Source organism: Monodon monoceros, unplaced genomic scaffold (genome assembly GCF_005190385.1).
Source record: "Monodon monoceros isolate NGI ecotype Baffin Bay Population unplaced genomic scaffold, NGI_Narwhal_1 Super_Scaffold_18, whole genome shotgun sequence".
NCBI classification, from domain to species: domain Eukaryota; kingdom Metazoa; phylum Chordata; class Mammalia; order Artiodactyla; family Monodontidae; genus Monodon; species Monodon monoceros.
In genome coordinates this window covers 167,910,864-167,925,606 of record NW_021703774.1, presented here as the reverse complement: position 1 = coordinate 167,925,606, position 14,743 = coordinate 167,910,864, and the positions used below count along the sequence as shown (strand labels likewise).

Here is a 14,743-nt window from a genome sequence, read left to right as displayed (position 1 = left end):
TCAGATTCTAGAAAAGAAGTCTTCTAAGGAAGAAGACTGGGGGATCTCAGCTTGCTGAAAAGGGCCGAAGGCGAGGGCTTGTTACACTCTTTAGGATAGAGGATCCATTTCTTCACTTGTTGAATGAAACAAGTGAAGTTCTTGTTCAAGTTTTCTGAATTCTGCCCGTCAACTGAAAAAAAATGCACAACGTAAAAGGAGAGAATTATGTTTTACTTGACGGACTTACTGAGGACTTAAGCCCGGGAGGCAACCTCTCAGATAGCTCTGAGGGACTGCTCCTAAGCGGTGAGGGGGAGCCAGGATATAGAGGAGTTTTTGCAACAAAGATCAGGTAGTGAGAACATCAAAAGATTACTGTTAACTAAAGAAAACCAGGCATCTCAAGTTAACGGAAGTTAGCACTCTTCTGTATATGGGAAGTGCAAGAGGCTGGGCTCTTTGAAATCATTCCTTTGATATGCGCTTTAGCTATCTGGGGCCAGCATCCTGTTCTCTCGGTCCTGAATCCCCTCAGGGTGCACCATTGGGGTGGCTGCAGTTGGCGACATACCCCAGGCCAGGACCTGCCCCCTTAAAGGGGCAAAATAAATCATTACACATTTTACAGGAACAGATGAAGAAAACAAGAGGCTAAGACAGAGAAGGGATGTGGGCAGGGGTCCTCCCAGGGGAGAGAAGCAGGGAGTAAGGCCGGGTTGACCTTCATGCTGGGAGCCCTGCCCCAGCCAGTCTGTGCCCTGGTACCCGAAAGCTGGCTGCCTTCAGGCTCCCCTCCCCCATGCATACCAAATAAAGCGCAGGGTGCCGAGCTCATTCGCATATACGCAAAATGCAAAGACGTATCACACATGGAAATACACACGAAGGTGTGTGCCCAGACGCACGTGGGCAGATGCATTTATAAACCCCCCTTGCTTACAAAATAGGAAAGTAGAAAACAAGACAACCAGGGACTTCCATTCAAGTCCAGATGCACACACGCTCGCCTTAGAAGCTTGCTCCCTGCCCTCCCTCTACTGCCCATCTGCTTAGAGCCCCAAGCCACCCACAGGAACCTCGGGGCACAGGAGGGCCACCTGACCTGGGCATGGGTTTAATCTAGTCTCTGGGAACTGCCCGCCTGCTCTCTCTCGGACCCCCAGCTGCTCCCCACTTCCAGCCCTCTCTCTGGACCAAACCCTGAGACCCCACAGCAGGCTAACTCCTCCTCCCTTCTAGGAGATCCGCTGCTTCCTGGAGGCCCAGGCCCCTCCCCCGAGGCAGAGGACGACCCTGGCGAGGCCTTTGAGTTTGATGACAGTGACGATGATGACGAGGACACCAGTGCTGGCCTGGGCGTCCCAGGCGCTGCTCCAGAGAAGGAGGCAGGAGACGCCCCACTGATCCACTTGGACTCCGCCCCCGTCGCTGGTAAGGTGCTCTGGAAGCCCAGGGTCTTCGCATTTCCGGGCCTCCGGGGCTACAGGGAGCTCAGGGCTGCATGGAGGCTCCAGGCTCCCAGTGATGCCTTGTGGCTCCTCCACTGTCCCCAGAAAGCAGGAAGGGAATACAGACCACTGGGAAGAAGCTGCATTCCATCGCTCCCATTGGGAATTGGAGATTCCTAGCATTCCTGCAGCATCTGGCGCACTTTGGCACGTCCTAAATGGCAGTGGTTGGCTGTCGGTTGTGCTTCAGTGACAGTTACTTCCCAGAGCTTGTCTCTCAGAAGCTCCCCTCTCCCCGCAGCTTCTCCCAGGGAATCACAGCCGCCAGAGCAGCAGCCTCCCAGAGCCCTGGGGGCAGGAAGGCCCTGATAAGGGGCGTTAAATGGCAGCTTCTGTCATCGGGAGGGACTGGGGACTGGACCGGCAGGAACTTCCTGCAGGCTTGGGGACAAGGGGCTCCTTGAGGGGCTGCGGGTGAGGGCAGGCCCAGAGCAGGCAGCGTTACTGGTTTTGGTCGGAGCTGGGATGTGGGCCAGGGGGCTGGGGGTGGGGACAGGCAGGTAGGACTGGTAGGGGAGCGTAATGATAGTGTGGGGCTGGGGGAAGGCAGGCAGGGACGAAGCAGGCACCAGGCTGGCGGCCCCGTCTCTGGGGCCCCCGGGGAAGCTGGGAAAGGGGGCGGGGATGCGCTGAGTCCCTCGGGCCAGCCGCTGGCCTGACGGGCTCTGCCTCTGCTCTCCTCCCTCTGCTCTCCTCCCGCAGACCCAGACCCAGCGGCTGCAGCACCCCAGACACAGTAAGTGAGCCTCGTTCTTTTGCTCTGGCAGCTGGAAAACGAGGAGAGACCGGGCAGGAGGTGTGGGAAGGGGTGGAACTGCGGCTGTGAGGGCTCAGGACAGGTCTTTGGCTAAGGAGAAACGCATTTCAGGATCCCTGGGCTGGAGGGAAGAGGTCAGTCCCTAAAACGTGTTACTTTTTCCTTTATTTTTCCCACAAGCATGTGAAGTAGAAAGCAGGCCTGGCTCCACATCCTGGCTTTGTCCCCTGCCAGCTGTGTGGCTAGAAGGAGTCACATAAACTCTCCAAAGTCAGTCTGTTCACATGCAAAATGAAAACAATGAAGTAGCCACCCACTCCATTGGGCTGTGGCTGGGAATTAAACAGCTCTCTGGTGCTCCACGCAGTGCCACCCTCTGTAATTGTCTTTGCCATCGCCATTTGTTTTGCCAGTATCGTTCCTGCTCCCTTTCCTGTGACTGTTGCTGGGGACTCTGCCCTTCTCCACCTGGGAGTCTGTCTGAGTCAGGGCAGCCTAAAGGCTAACACCCCTGGGTGTTGGGGTGATTGCCGGCATCGTACTCTGGGCCCAGCACTGGTCATGGGTCCTTGTGTAAGTCCCAGTCCCCCAGGCCTTGGTTTTCTCATCTGTAAAATGGGCCACTGCTTCCTCCATAGAAGAATGAAGAACTGCTGGGTAAGACACCTAGAGACACCGCAGGCACCTAACCAAGGCAGTTTTACCACCACTCCCTCTGTGGTCTTCAGCAAGTTGGACCACGCATTTGGGAGTCGGGGGCTATGAAAGCTGAGGCCTCTTGGAGCTTTGCTCACTGGTGCTCACTGTTCGGCTTTCAGGACCTGGGTGTTTAGAGAGTCCTCTTCTAAGGGAAGCCTCAGTGGTGGATCTAGGCCCTGGAGTTGATGGCCGGGGCCCCTGGGGTCCTGAGTTTAAATCCTGGCTGCCCTAGTCTGGGGAGGGGTGTCTGAGCCTCCCTTTGTTTTTCTAGAGTGAGCTGAATTGGGTGGCTAATTCTCAGGTAGGTGTCACCCAGCTGGAGGTCTCAGAGATGCAGGTTGTGGCCCTGGGTCTGGGAGCGAGGGCAGTTCTGGATTTAAATTCAAGCCTAGGAGTCCTTGTTTGTGCTCATTTGCTTGCTGGAGTGGGTGGATCCTGGGAGGGTTTCTGCTGGGCTTGCCACTGTGTAATTACCACCAGAAGAGGGGCCAGGTTCTCTCCTCCCTGGTTAGGAACCTGAAGTGAATCAGCGATTCTGCACCTGGGCTGGGAAGTCCTGACATTGCTGTGATCTCCCAGGGGTTACATCCCTCCAGGCTGGGCCAGGGATAAAGCCACCCAGAAACTCAGTCTGAACAGGGAAGCAGACTCATCCAGGTGGGACAGAGGGTGCCCAGGGAACACTGACTGGAGCGGGGCTAGGGGGGGTCTTGGCTGAGCAAGGGAGCATAAATTCACCGGGGGAGAGAGAGGAGGGCTCCACACGAGGAAGCCACTGAGCAGGGACGGGGGGCAGGGGGTTGGGAAACGGTGTGGGCAGCCAGCAAGTGCACCCCTTCCAGGAGTCTGGCACTTGCTTTTCTCAGGCCATCCTTCTGGAGACCCTGGTTCCCTGACCTCAGAGTCAGGAGCACAGCTGTCTGGCCTGGCCCTGCCGCCTTCTCTCTGTGTGTCCTGGAGACCTGGTGACTGCGGCCAGACGCTGTGTCTGGCTGGCGCTGGTGCCCCGTGGAGGCCTTGTTGCAGTGGCCCCCAGTGCTGGTGCTATACTGCGTCAGAATCACTCAGTGTGGGCCATGCGTTTCTGGGAGAGGGGCCCGGCCTCTGCCTTTAACCCACCACCCGCCATTCCGTAGCATGCCCACCTATCCTATACCTGGTCCTGGTGTTGGCCCAGCTCCCTTGAACACCATCTCCTGGAGGTTCAGATCCTCACTCAGCCCTTCACTAGCTGGGTGGCTTTGGGCTCTGTGAAGCTCTCTGAGCCTCAGTTTCTGCATCTGTAAGATGGGCGTGTTCTCTGCCACTAAGCATCGCGAGGAATAAGTGAGGCTGGTTGCTTCTGCTCCTGCCTCCTGACCAGTTTGGATGTTTCCAGTGCGATGGGGCCGAAGGGGCGGAGACTGTGTGCCCAGTGCCTCTGACTCCTGGGCTGGGCCTGGGTTGCCAACAGGTGTGAATAAACATCACTTTTGAGAGCCCTTGATGGGGCATTCATGGGCTGTGAGTCCCCTGCAGAATATTGATTGCAGCAGGAGTCCCGAGAGACTTCCTTTGTCGCCCCCTTAATTTTACAGATGGAGAGACTGAGGGGTGGGGCTTGCCCACAGTCCCCCAGTGAGATGCTGGAGGCCTCCTGACTTTGTCCGTCAAGTGTCTCTGTGCTGCTCCCAGCTTTGTTCCCTCCCTTCCAGGTCTCCGTTTACTTAAGTTCCACCTCCTTCCCCGGATGGTGAATTTCCACTCTGGAGTCCTCTGGGAGAAGAGTCAATCCAGATCGCTTTCCTTCTCCTTGGTATCCAAGACAAAGGGAAAAAAAAATATCTTGATTTTCTTTCTTTCTTTTGTTTTTTTAAAAAAAATTTTCCCAAAGGTAGTCACTAAGCAGACATTGCTTTGAATAAGCAAATCTCCAAGCGGAGGACATTTCATCTCTTCTCACTGCATTTCTTTCACGGTCCCTCTGCCTGAAGGCTTGGAAATGGCCTTGGGCTTTGCCTCGCTGCCTACCTGGCCTCAAGAAAAGCAAGGGCTGCCTGACTCGAGGCTCCTGACAGCACAGTTAGAACCACTGCCCAGATCCGGGCAGCCTCAAAGTGACCTCACTCCCTCCCCAGCTCTCATCCACAGCTGGGGAGGGGAGTGGGTGGGAGCGCCGTGGCTAAAGTGAGGGCTGGAGTCCGGGTCTTCGAGGGCCTGGGAGCTCGGGCTCTGAGCCGCAGAGAGCTGGCTTCGAGTCTCACCTGTTACTTAATACCTGTGTGTCATTGGGCAAGTTAACATTTATTCGGTGCTGCATCAGTGGTTACGAGGACAGCTGAGGCTGACGGGCAGTCCAGGTGACCTGGGCAGGGGCACCGGGTCCCTGTCTGGCTGTGAGGCCTGTGGACTTCCGGGTCCCTTCACCTGGTAGGTGGGATTGCCCAGAGGAGGCAGCCAGGCTGTTATGGGGTAGGCAGAGTTGCTGGCTTTGCTGAGTGTGTGTGGCGCCGAGGCCCACGGGGTGATTTTAGGGTCGGGCCCCGCTGCTGCTCCAGAATCCCAAGGAGTGAGGGGGCCTGGGCTCTCGTCCGTCCTGCTGCCGGCAAAAGAACCTTCAGCCTGCTCGGCTAGCTACTGCCACTTTCTCTTTCCGAAACGGGACGTATTATCAGATAACAGCAACAACGACAACAGCAATAATAGCGAATGATAATAGTAATAACAGTGATTGTGCTTACTGTGTACCAGGCGCCAAGCTAAATGCCCAGTCCCATCTCTTGTCTCTAGGAAGTGGACACTTCATTACCCATGTCACAGGTGGGAGATTGAGACTTGGGGAAGTTAGGTGGCCAGAGTTACATATAGATGGTACATGTTCATTCAACAGAGACTTAGAACCAGGGCCTCTCCGACCAGAGGCCAGGTGTTTGACCATCACCCGACCCTCCAGGGATGCGCTGGGGACTCAGGATCCAAGCTCAGGACTTAAGACTTCGGTTCATGCTGGGAGGGGTGGCTGGCTCCATAGGAATGATCCCCTTCGGTGTGTGTTTATTGGGGTAAGAACTTTGCCTCTTATGAGATCTAACTTTGCCTCTTGAGCTCTTGGGAGAGTAGTGTCCAAGCTGTTGCTGTAATGTTCCATAGGCCCCACCTGGGGAGCCAAGCAGAGTGGCCTCGGCCCTGCCTGTGTGTGATTCTTGGTGGCGCCCGTTCCCTTGAGATGGGAGCAGGGTAAAAGCAGCCCCCTCCCCTCTTGCCCCACACAGAGGTCTTGTGATGTTAGAGGGGTGTGGAAGGGCGTCTGCACCTGCAGGACGGCTCCATGGGGCCAGGGATTTTTCTTGGCGGGGGAGGCGGGTATTTTGTTTGCTGCCATATCCTCCCGGCTTAGCATGGTGCCAGGCACAGGGCGAGTGCCGAAGGCATCCCCGTTGAATGAACGATGGATTCCAATGGACAGAAGGAGGAGCCGGGTCTGAAAGGCGACTCTCAGTGTCTCCGTGAAAATGAAGAGAAAACAAACCGTGTGGAAACAGAATCTCTGACCCGGGGTTCTGACTCTGGCAGCTGACTGAGGCCAGGACAGAGGCCCGCGGGAAGGGAGGCCTCAAGCGGCTGAGTGGCTGATCCCGCCGATGCCACTCATGTCGGCTGCTGTTTCCTGAGTCACCGTCCGAGTTGAGTGCTTCCTGCACAAGGTCTCATCTCCTCGGCAATGCAGCCCTAGGAGGCGGGGCTACCGATTATGCCCATTTTGCAGATGAGGAACTGAGGCTTAGAGTTGAAGTAGTTTACCCGAGATCTTGCAGAGCTGGTGAATGGCAGGGCTGCAGCTTGGCCCGTCTGACTCCACAGCCATGCATCCGCTGGAGCTCACAGGGCTGGCCTTTCTGGTGGACTTTGAAACCTGTGAACTCACAGCCACCCTGAGCACCCAGTAAGTACTTGCTGGGAAGTGAGAGCGCGTAGGTCGCCCGCTCCCTGTGTTTTCCCGGACTCGGGCCGTGTCTCTCACCTCTGAGCGCACCATGCCCTCTGGATTTGTTTGCTTTTCCTGGCCAGTTTCGCTGCCATCCCCACCGGCCCCACTGCAGCCTCAGCGTTTCCTGTTGGCTCCTGGCCCGGCTGCAGGGACCCTCAGTGGCTCCCGGGAGGTACTTGTCCTGCCCCTTCCTGGGCTTATCCAGGCAAGATGGACTGTGTTGCCCACTGGCCAGCATCTCTCACCCGGGCCTGGAGCCTGAGGGAAGCAGCTGGGCAGCTGGGAGAGCCAAGGAGACCCATCCTCCCTGGACGCGTCAGGTGCCGAGAAGATCAGACCAGGCTTGGGGAAACAGTGTTTGAACAGGATGGAAACAGGGCGCTGGAGGCCCTGCCTGCAGCCTGGCCTTGTGGCTTCTGAGGGCCGAGGGTCTGGGGAGCATGGGGGCTCTTGGGGGGCAGCTCGATGAGGCTGGACTATCCCCTGGCCCCGGGAGGAAATGGAGGTGTCCCTGAAGGTTTGTGAGATGGCTGCAGACCCAGTCTGGAGTTGCTTGGCATCCCGAGCTTGCCCTTAACTTGCTGTTTCCCCAGATCCAGAGCGTTCATAGCCTCCTGTGTCCTGTCCTGCAGGGTCTCCATGGGACCCGAGGACTGACAGAGACAAGCTTCCCTCCCAGTGGAGTCCCTCATGGGAGGGTTATGGGGACCCTTTTCCCATGAAAGACCTCTGTCTGGCCCCTTGCCAGTCCCTAAATTGGAAAAGCTGTATTTTTGTTTTTCCCCTTTTCCACCCCTGGCTACAAGGGGTTTCCATATAGGAGCTATGGTCTTTGGGTCACAGACCCTTTGAGTCCCCAGTATGAAGGCCACACAGCCTCTGGCCTGAAAAAATTTACACAGGTTCGCATCCATTACATCGAGTCCCCCTTCAGGAACGTGTCACGTCCACCCCTGGATCCCTGCAGTGACCGGACTCTGCCTTATGCATCTTCCATCCCAGTGCCTGGCACAAAGAAGACACGGTACTAATAGTTTACGTGTGCACGGACGTTACAGTTTATGTAGCCCTTTCCACACGCATCTCATTTTGATTTGCACAACTGTGGCAGGCAGATTAATGTCCCTCTCCAAGACTTCCATGTTCTAATTCCCAGAACCTGGGAATGTGCGACCTGGTACAGATGTGATGAAGTTAAGGGCCTTGAGATGGGGAGATGATGCTGGATTATCCAGGCGGGCCCAACGGAATCACAGGGATCCTTATAAGGGGGCCTGTGGAGTCAGAGAGGGATTGAGAGATGCTGTGCGGTTGGCTTTGAAGATGGAGGAGGGGCCACGAGCCAAGGCTGCTTCCAGAGGCTGGAAAGAGGCAAGGGATCAGATTCTCCCTTAGAGCTGCCGGAAGGAGCACAGCTCTGCCAACACCTTGCTTTTACCCTAGTGAAACCCATTGTGGATTTTGGAACTTTATGGCTGTAAGAGAATATACATCTGTGTTGTTTGAAGTTACTAAGGTTGTGGTAACTGTCACAGCAGCAGTAGGAGACTAACACAGCAGCCCTGGAGAGAGGGAATTCTTATCGGTCCCGTTGTGCAGGCCCAGAGAGGTGCAGTCAGTGGTCCAAGGGAGCCGAGTGGCAGGTAGTGGCGCTTGGGTTCAAAGCCAGAGGGCCGGGGCTCTGTTTGCTCTTCCCCAGCAGCCCCCTGCCCACCCAGGCCAGCGTTCTGCTGGGAGTCCCCCTGCCCTTCCCCTCTGTCCTCCATCCTCCACCTCTCTACTGAGTGCCTGCAATGTGCCAGGCATTGCAGCGACTGAGGCAGACAGTCCCTGCCCTCGGGGGAGAGCGGACATTCTGTGCCTTGGTGTGTTTATGGGCTCTGTAGCCAGATAAAAAGGGCCTGCCCGTCTTCTGCACTTATTATTCACCAAGCCCTGTTCTAAGAGCCTCTCCTGCCTCCAGTAATGCTCGTGACACTCACAGGTGGCTGCTACTGTAATCCCCATTTTACAGGTGCAGAAGCAGGTGCAGAGGACACACGCTGTCAACCTCCGGACACGGAGCTGAGATGAGACAGAGCCACGGTTGAACCTGGTTGGCTTCCAGACCCAGTGTTCTAACCCCTGCCCTCCCCTGTCCCGCATAGATCTGGTTTGGACCTTGCCTGTCTTCCACATCAGCTCCACAACCGAGGACCCGTTCATTGTCTGATCTGCTTAACCTTCTATGTCGTCTCTGTAAAGTGGAGGGTAAATGAGATGTGAGGACCAGATTCTCTATCAGCGAGCTGCCCTTAATGCTGTCCTCAAGGGGTGTGGGTCTGCCTGGAGCAGGACTCCAGGGCACAAGGGAGCCCGCGCTGGCCGATCTGTTGCTCAGCGTTGCCTGGGATGTGTTTTCCTTCTCCCTTTCTTTCTTTCCTTTTTTCTAATAGTCATGCATGTTTATTGTAGAAAAATTGGAAAGTACAGAAAATGATAGACTAAAAGCAACCTTTAATTCTATCACTGTGTGTTCCTACCCAGCTTCCTTGCTATAGAAGTGTACATATGTATATATATCAATATTTTATAGAACTGTGGTTTTATTGCACATGCTGTTTCCCAGCTCACCTTTTTTTTTTTTGCGGTACGCGGGCCTCTCACTGTTGTGGCCTCTCCCGTTGCGGAGCACAGGCTCCGGACGCGCAGGCTCAGCGGCCATGGCTCACGGGCCCAGCCGCTCTGTGGCATGTGGGATCTTCCTGGACCGGGGCATGAACCCGTTTCCCCTGCATCGGCAGGCGGACTCTCAACCACTGCGCCACCAGGGAAGCCCCCCAGCTCACCTTTTGACCTAATTACATAGGGTGAGCATTTTCCCATGGGAACTTCTGCAGTACCCCACAAGGCTCTTGATAAGTTATTGCTGGGGGTACAGTGCCTGTCCTGGGTCTGACTGCTGAGCCTGGGGCCCTCGAGATGACGGGAGGGAGGTGCGTGCACCACAGAGCAGAAGGCCAAGGTGGGGTCTGGGTTATTGTCTATGGCTGTGGGGAAAGATGGTTCCCCCGTGGCCTTGATGCTCGCTCCCCACTGAGGACTGTATTATAGATATCAAGTCAGGGTCCCCTCCTCCGACTTCCCTGGGGGCTCCTCCCCACTCTGCTCATTCAGTAAGTGGATTTGTGACCATGTGGGGGATGGCACAGGACAAACAGACTGGGGCCCAGAACCATTCCATATGTGAGGGGTGGCCGGGCTCAGTGTGAAGAGGTGAGTGCATACAGGGACCCCATTAGCTGGAGGAGGGGTGGAGGGGAAGGAGGGGGAAGGGAAACAGTGCACCGGGGGTATTTATCGTGGGCCAGACCCTCTGCTAAGAGTTTTACAAGCCTTTATTTACTCCTTCCTGGAACCCTAAGAGGGAAGTATTATTGCTCCATTTCACAGATATGGAAACTGAGGCACAGAGAGGTGCTAAGTGCCTTATCTGTGTTATCTCATTTAATCCTCACAGCAGGAAGTAGAGTGATTATTCATCCCGTCCCTCAGCAGCTCCAGGACGTTTAGCCACTGTCCTGGTCCACAGCCAAGTGGCAGAGCTGCGATCTTATCCCAGGTCTGTTGGCTCTGGAGCATATGTCTGTGCCCACCCTAAGCCCATGATTCCCCCATTCTCAACCCTGGCTGCACATTGTAGCCAGCAGGGAGCTTTAAAAACACCAATGCTGGGCCCCTCCTGACGGATGGGTCAGAATCACTGGGGCAGGGGCTCTGGGTCTGTATCTCTGAGGAGCTTCCCAGGTGACTGCCGTGGGCAGCTGCTTTGAATCCTCCTACTAGGTGATCTTCAAGGTCCTTCTGCCTTTTTTTTTTTTTTGGCTGCACCGTGCGGCATGTGGAACTTCCCCGACCAGGGATCGAACCTGTGCTCCCTCAGTGGAAGCGCAGAGTCTTAACTACTGGACCGCCAGGGAAGTCCTTCTTTTTTTTTTTTTAAATCCTTATTAGAGTACAGTTGATTTATAATGTTGTGTTAGTTTCAGTTGTACAGCAAAGTGAATCAGTTACACATATACATATATCTACTCTCTTTAAGATTCTTTTCCCATATAGGTCATTACAGAGTATTGAGTAGAGTTCCCTGTGCTCTACAGTAGGTCCTTATTAAGTATCTATTTTATATATAGTAGTGTGTATATGTCAATCCCAGTCTCCCATTTTATCCCTCCCCCCTGCCCCCTTTCTGGCTTTAACATGCTATATGAACTAGAAAGTGGCCAGGGCTGAAAAGAAAACTGGCAGCAGGCTTAATCCGGGCTTGATGTTTTTGCCTTTCTTTTGTGTCTCTTGGATTTAGGGATAGTGGTAGTGGTGCTGCTGGGGAATTTCTTGAGGGGAGTGATGCTCTTGAGTCGGGCCATCCTGGGCAAGCCCTGCTGTCCCAGCCCTCGGTCTGCTGCAGACTGGGTTTTACTCAAGGCCTTATAAGGCTCATGTTATTTTGGTCCTTTCAATTCCCAAAGGTGGAATTCTTTCCTCTTTCATATTTTTCAAACCTTGTCCTGGAAAAGGCATCCGGAATACCGTGTGTGCGCACGCGTGAACACACACACACACACACACACACACACACCCAGCCAGCCAGGGATCCTCTGACCATACTGGTTTTGGGGGTCTTCTCTCTGATAACTCACACTGTGTAGCCTCTGGGAAGGGACCTTGTGGAATCTGCTGAGCAACCGGGCCCGCCATTCTGAGTGGGGCTTCTTGTCTTTAAAAGAGGCCGGGGGGCCGGGGCATCCATCATCACTGAGTGTCCTCGTGTGAAGGGGCTGACGGAATGGGGTGACCAGGCCAGAGCAGGTCCCTGCTGTCACAGGAAACTCACTCCCCTCTTGTCCCCGGCGTGTCCCTGGAGAGAGAGGAGGTGGGCTCAGAATGTGCCTTGAGCTCTGTGGTGGACCCCTGGTGTACTTGACCTCGGTCTGGTCGGTGAACGCTGTCATGGGGGGGCCTCCTCTTCTTTGCCCAGCTTCTTGTTCTCTGTTCCTCTCCACGGACTTGGCTCCTTTTCTTGGCATTCGAGTGGCGGTGGCCTCACTTTGTAAGACGGTGTCATCTTAGTGGCTGGCCTTTCTTGCCTGTGCAAGCTGAGAGGCATTAGAAGTGCAGGAAGCTCAGATAAGGGCGAGATAATTGGCCTCTTATTGCTTTTTTATGGCTCTTTTATTATCTGAAACCTTTGGGGAGGCTCCAGGAGTGTTTGCTCACAAGGCGAATTAGATTTTCTAGCCAGGCAGCAGCTGGGAGAGGTTGCCCCTGGGTGGGCTCAGGGTGGGTCAGTGGCCTTGGCAGGCAGCTAGAAGGGCCAGGGAGGGAGGAGGCAGCCCCTGTCTCATTTCTTGCCATGCCCACTGCTTCCCTGGCCTGGGAGGCTCTTCCCCCTCCCGTCTGCCTGGGGAACACCTGCTCCGGTCTGAGGGCAGCAGAGTTGGTGTCAAGAGCAAGGCTTTGCAGGCAAAGTGCAACTCTGCCACTTGCTGGCCAGGTGATTTGGGGCAAGGTACTTGCCAATTCTGAACCTCACTTTCCTCATCTGTAAAATGGTCACAATGAGACACACACTTGTCCTCAAGCACTCTGCCTAGGGCTGGGCGCAGAGAAGATACCAGCAAAGTGCAGGGCAGGGGTGCTGGTGGTCTCCAACTAAGCCTGGGAAGACCTGTCCATGCACGGACACTGGCCTCTTCCCTCCCTTGGGGCCCCTGGTGTCTCCGCTTGCCTCAGCCATTGAGGCACTCAGGGTGGGCATAAAGGTGACTGCTCTGCTGCGTGACCCCTGCTCCCCCGCCCAGGAAGCCAGGACTGCTCAGTGGCTGCTCAACAGAAGCACGAGCCCAGACTAGCTTCTCTAGTCGTGCCGGTGGCTTAGACCCACGCTGTCCTGTTCGGGGGCCACTAGCCACGTGTGGCTGTTGAAAATGAAATACAATGAAAAAATAAGTTCACTGTGTTTTGGTAACGTGCAAACCAGAGGCTCATATTTTCAGCCCCATCCTGGCTTTTAGCATGTCATAGCAGTTACAGATCCCTTCTAAAGCTGTCTGACCTTACCCCCAAATGCCCATCCTGCCTCCATGTCCCTTTAGAGGTCACCCGGGACCTTCTGGGGTGTTCACTGGTCGAAACGCACCTCAGCCTTGGAGCTGGTGTCACGATTTCTCCTGGACGGAGACTCGATCATGCATCTCTGACTATGCCAAGAGCTCTTTCTCTCTTTCCTTTGTTTTTTTTTTTTTTGTGGTACGCGGGCCTCTCACTGTTGTGGCCTCTCCCGTTGCGGAGCACAGGCTCCGGACGCGCAGGCTCAGTGGCCATGGCTCACGGACGCAGCTGCTCCGCGGCATGTGGGATCTTCCCGGAGCGGGGCACGAACCCGTGTCCCCTGCATCGGCAGGCGGACTGTCAACCACTGCGCCACCAGGGAAGCCCTCTCTTTCTTTTTAAAAAACATGGTTGGGAGAGTAGTCAAGCGAGGTGCAGTGATGTCGTGACACAGCGAGTCTGCGATGTCGGTGAATGTTTGAATGCGGGCTCCCTGCTTCCACATGGTCTGGTGGAAGGAGCAGACTCTGCAGGCGGACAGCCTGGGCTGCAGATCCCAGCTCCCTCTGACGAGCCGAGTGACTTCAGTAGAGTCAGTCATCAAGACTTCGTGAGCCTTAGTTTCCCCATCTTAGAATGAGGACGACACTGCCTACCTCACGTGGGCTCTTGTGTTGTGAAATATGCAAATATAGGTAAAGTACAGCAAGCGGCACCTGGCGCGTTCTTCCAGGAGTCACCAGTTGTCACGGTTAACGTAGCAAAGCAAACTTTAAAACCAAATTCTGCCGAAGTCTCACGTCAGCTCCCGCTGGAATGATTCGGTTCTGTCTGAGCATTTCTGAGCAGCTGCACTCAGCACCTTGAAGCCGCCTCCAGGTTGAGAAGGTGATGACTCAGGGAAGCACTGTTAGGGATTGGGGCTCAGGTGGCTCCAGCCCAGCACCCCTCCTGGTCCAGACCAGCCCTGTCCCCTCTTGGCCTTAACTTCCCGCTGATGGAAAGCGTTACCCCAGGACTGAAACGCGCCCCTCCCCGCCAGGCGACACTGCTGACTTCTGGCAGTAAAACCGGAGCTGAGTCTTGCTTCTCCAATAGTGCTGGTGGCTTCAGCCTGCGTTTTCCTGTTCGGGGGTCGCTTGCCACATGTGGCTATTTAAAATTAAATGACCTAAAATGAAAAGTTAAGTTCCTTAGCCACACGAGTTCCATTAGCCACCTTCCAAGTGCCCCGTAGCCACGCGTGGCTCACTGGACAGCACAGATGTGGCCTGTTGCCACCGTCACAGCCGTCCTTGCTCTGTTACCTGAGACACATCCTGAGAGCCCAGCTTAGGGGCCCAGCAGGCTGGCTTCACCGTCCGGCTCTGCCACTCACCGGCTGGTGACCTTGAGCAGGTTCCTCTGCCCACCACCTGCCGGAGTGGGAAGGATGCCAGGATCTACCTGTCAGTGCTACTGGGAAGGCGAGGCCAAGGGCCTGCTCACAGGAGGTGTTCCACACTTCACTCTCCTCCCTCCCCTCTCCCTGCACTTCCGGTTGTCATCTCCCCCTTCCCCTCCCCCTCCCTCTCCTCCTCTGTTAAGGGCTTGCGTGCTGGCAAGTTCAAGGCAATTCTTCATAACAGTGGCAGCTGCCTTGGACAGTAGAAGGCGTCTACCCTCTGGGTTGCCAGATGTGGCTTTTTTTTTTGAGCATGGGCTTAAAAAAACAACAGAAACCTTTCACTTTGGGATAGT

The 14,743-nt window shown here is 55.2% G+C and overlaps 1 protein-coding gene across 10 annotated transcripts in view; it reads left to right on the top strand.

Annotated features, from left to right (window-relative positions):
* Positions 1 to 14,743, top strand: part of ARHGEF10L (Rho guanine nucleotide exchange factor 10 like) — a 178,611-nt gene that overhangs the window by 54,790 nt on the left and 109,078 nt on the right. For 8 of the 10 annotated variants that reach the window (XM_029228733.1, XM_029228728.1, XM_029228729.1 and 5 more), the window contains 2 exons: positions 1,222 to 1,413; positions 2,193 to 2,226. In XM_029228733.1, the coding sequence (XP_029084566.1) occupies positions 1,222 to 1,413; positions 2,193 to 2,226 (226 nt within the window). Of the gene's footprint in view, positions 1 to 1,221; positions 1,414 to 2,192; positions 2,227 to 8,927; positions 9,175 to 9,738; positions 9,763 to 14,743 lie in introns of those variants that run through there. The other 2 variants (XM_029228731.1, XM_029228732.1) reach the window with 2 other exon arrangements.